This window comes from Montipora capricornis, chromosome 11 (assembly GCF_036669925.1).
Source record: "Montipora capricornis isolate CH-2021 chromosome 11, ASM3666992v2, whole genome shotgun sequence".
In the NCBI taxonomy this organism is placed as follows: Eukaryota; Metazoa; Cnidaria; class Anthozoa; order Scleractinia; family Acroporidae; genus Montipora; species Montipora capricornis.
Window position 1 is genome coordinate 42,240,796 of NC_090893.1, and position 2,500 is coordinate 42,243,295.

Sequence of the window (2,500 nt, forward strand, 5' to 3'; positions counted from 1 at the left end):
AACAGTAGTTGTCAACGGTCACAATGGTTACACTACGACTGCGCATAAAATGCCGACCGAAAGAAAAGCAGACCCTGGGGACGAGATTGTGCTTGCGCTTGCTTCTGGATTGTTTTAGGTACATTCTCACTAGACCGCTGACTAGAAATAGAAAAATTCACGAACCAAGAACAGTAGACGACTGAGGGTAATACCTCAGGAGAATGAACATCATGTTGTGAATTATTTTTTTGAAAATCAAATTGTTTACTCGACACTCGTTGTGTCTCAACTAAAAACGTGACTTTCGTTGTCTTCTCTTGGCTAGGCGCACACAGGACGACACGTTCGGAGGTTGGTGCGCTGTGGAAAGCGACCATGCTCCTTATCTTCAAGTGGATTTCAGAAAGGAGACTGTGATCACAGCGGTGGCTTCTCAAGGATTAAATTTTCCATTTGGAAACTGGGTGAAAAAATATTCCTTAAACTACAGCTGCGATGGATTTCACTGGCAAACATACCAGTCGTATGATAAAAACTGGGTAAGTATTATAGAAAATGTCCATAATATTCGCCTGAATAACAATAGTATAAGCAAGGCTTAAACTATTTTGACAGATAAAAAATTATAAAAACCAAACATTTTCGACGCTAAGTCGTCTTCAGGGTGTCTACTGAAAAAGTTATCTTTTTTCATAGTTTTTTTAATCTTTTAAAATGCTTTTAGCCTTTTGAAAATTATTATAATTTGTGGGCGTCTTTAATACTGAACATGCGCGTCCTTGGCTATCTACCATCTGATATCCAACGCGCGCTCGCGGAATAATTGTTAATTATTTGACAATGGACTCTATGGCTACCTTGAATCTGATTGGTGCATTTTATAATTGCTTACAAAAAACGAAACCTGCAATTTCTTCAAAAATCTACTGAGAATTTGCAACTAAATTCTAAGCAGTTTCTTTATTATCATGACCAAGGGCACCAAAGCTGACAGATTCCACGTGCCATTACTTTTGGCGCTTTCCGTTAAACGGTGAATATTCATATGATATATGTTCTGAAATTGCACCCATTGGAAACTCGGAGAAGATCCGAGTTCAAGCTGAGATTTCAACCCACGACCCTCCACGATCTAGTCGGATGCCTTAACCACTGAGCTACGTTATGAGCTTTGCTGTCAGTCGTTGTTTCAAGTTGACTTCGTAAATGCGTGATGCAGTTCTAGTCAAAGATGCACATTTCACCCTTTCTCACCATAGCGTCTCCAGCAGCTCACTGATTAGAGTATCCGACTAGATCACGGAGGGTCGTCATGGTCTGGATCATTCTCACAATATTACAATAATTTATTATTGAATTTGAGTCTTGTGACATCCAAATGATCAAGGTTTCAGCATGTGATATAAAATCAGTCAAGACCGATTTCGCTCGCATCAAGCTTGAATATTTCGGATATCACAGCATTCGAATTCAACAGTTTTCAACAGAAATAGTTTTGCGCTATGCTTTTGCAGTTGTCCAAAATATTGTATATTTGATCTTTGTAAAATTATGAAAAAAGTGAGATAGGTAAAAAGGAAGAATTTCTTTCAATGAATAATAGGGTACTATGATGCTGTCGTTGTCATTAATAGGTATTAAAGGCAAACAGCGATGACGATTCAGTTGTAACAAACAAACTGGATGATGCCATTATCGCACGAATGATACGAATCAATGTTCTAGAATGGAACTTATATGGTATGGTGTGCATGAGGCTGGAGATATACGGCTGTGATATCACTGAAGGTAACTAACTATATGTGCATGTGAGGGTCAGCCATGAAGTGACATAATTATACATTGGTGTCACCAGCTCGATTTTGATTGGCTATAACCACGCAGCTAATTCTTGCTTGCTCTGTTTCTCTTACGTCATACCTACAGACAATAGATTTTACATACGTAGAATTGACGTCATACCTACAGACAAATAGTTTTATGCATGCAGAACTGAGTGACGTCACCTAACACACTAACCAGCAGAGAAGATGAACTCGGAAGACTGCCAACCGCAAAAATATTCTTTGATTTGCCGCTCATCTAAAAAGAAATGGATGAGTCAGTCCTCTTGTCTTTACAAGTGCAGCTCAGGAATATGCATAATAAAACACTTATTGGATTCGGTTTTCGCATGATAGCGATAATTATCAAGGCCTCAGTTTGTGTTATCCGCCTCAGCCTTCGGCGTCGGCAGATAAGTTAACACAAACTTTGGCCTTGATAATTATGCTATCATGCGAAAACCGAATCCAATAATTGTTAAATGTTAGAAACATACAAACATAACAACTTTCTTTAATTTTCCAGACATGTTTCGACGGTACATCCGTCATCTTCAGTGTTACATATTTTGAAATCGCCGTAAGGAACTAAGCGTCCTTCCCTGTAAGGAACTAAGCGTCACTCATTTAAAATTTTTGTTTTGTTCTGTTTTGATTTAATACGCAATATTGACAACGCAATGTAACGAAGATTG

The 2,500-nt window shown here is 38.4% G+C and overlaps 1 protein-coding gene across 1 annotated transcript in view; it reads left to right on the top strand.

The window, feature by feature from the left end:
• The window catches only part of LOC138023652 (neuropilin-2-like), a 25,415-nt gene that overhangs the window by 12,383 nt on the left and 10,532 nt on the right, over positions 1-2,500 (top strand). The window contains exons 3-4 of the mRNA XM_068870693.1: positions 308-521; positions 1,617-1,770. Of these exons, the coding sequence (XP_068726794.1) occupies positions 308-521; positions 1,617-1,770 (368 nt within the window). The remainder of the gene's footprint in view (positions 1-307; positions 522-1,616; positions 1,771-2,500) is intronic.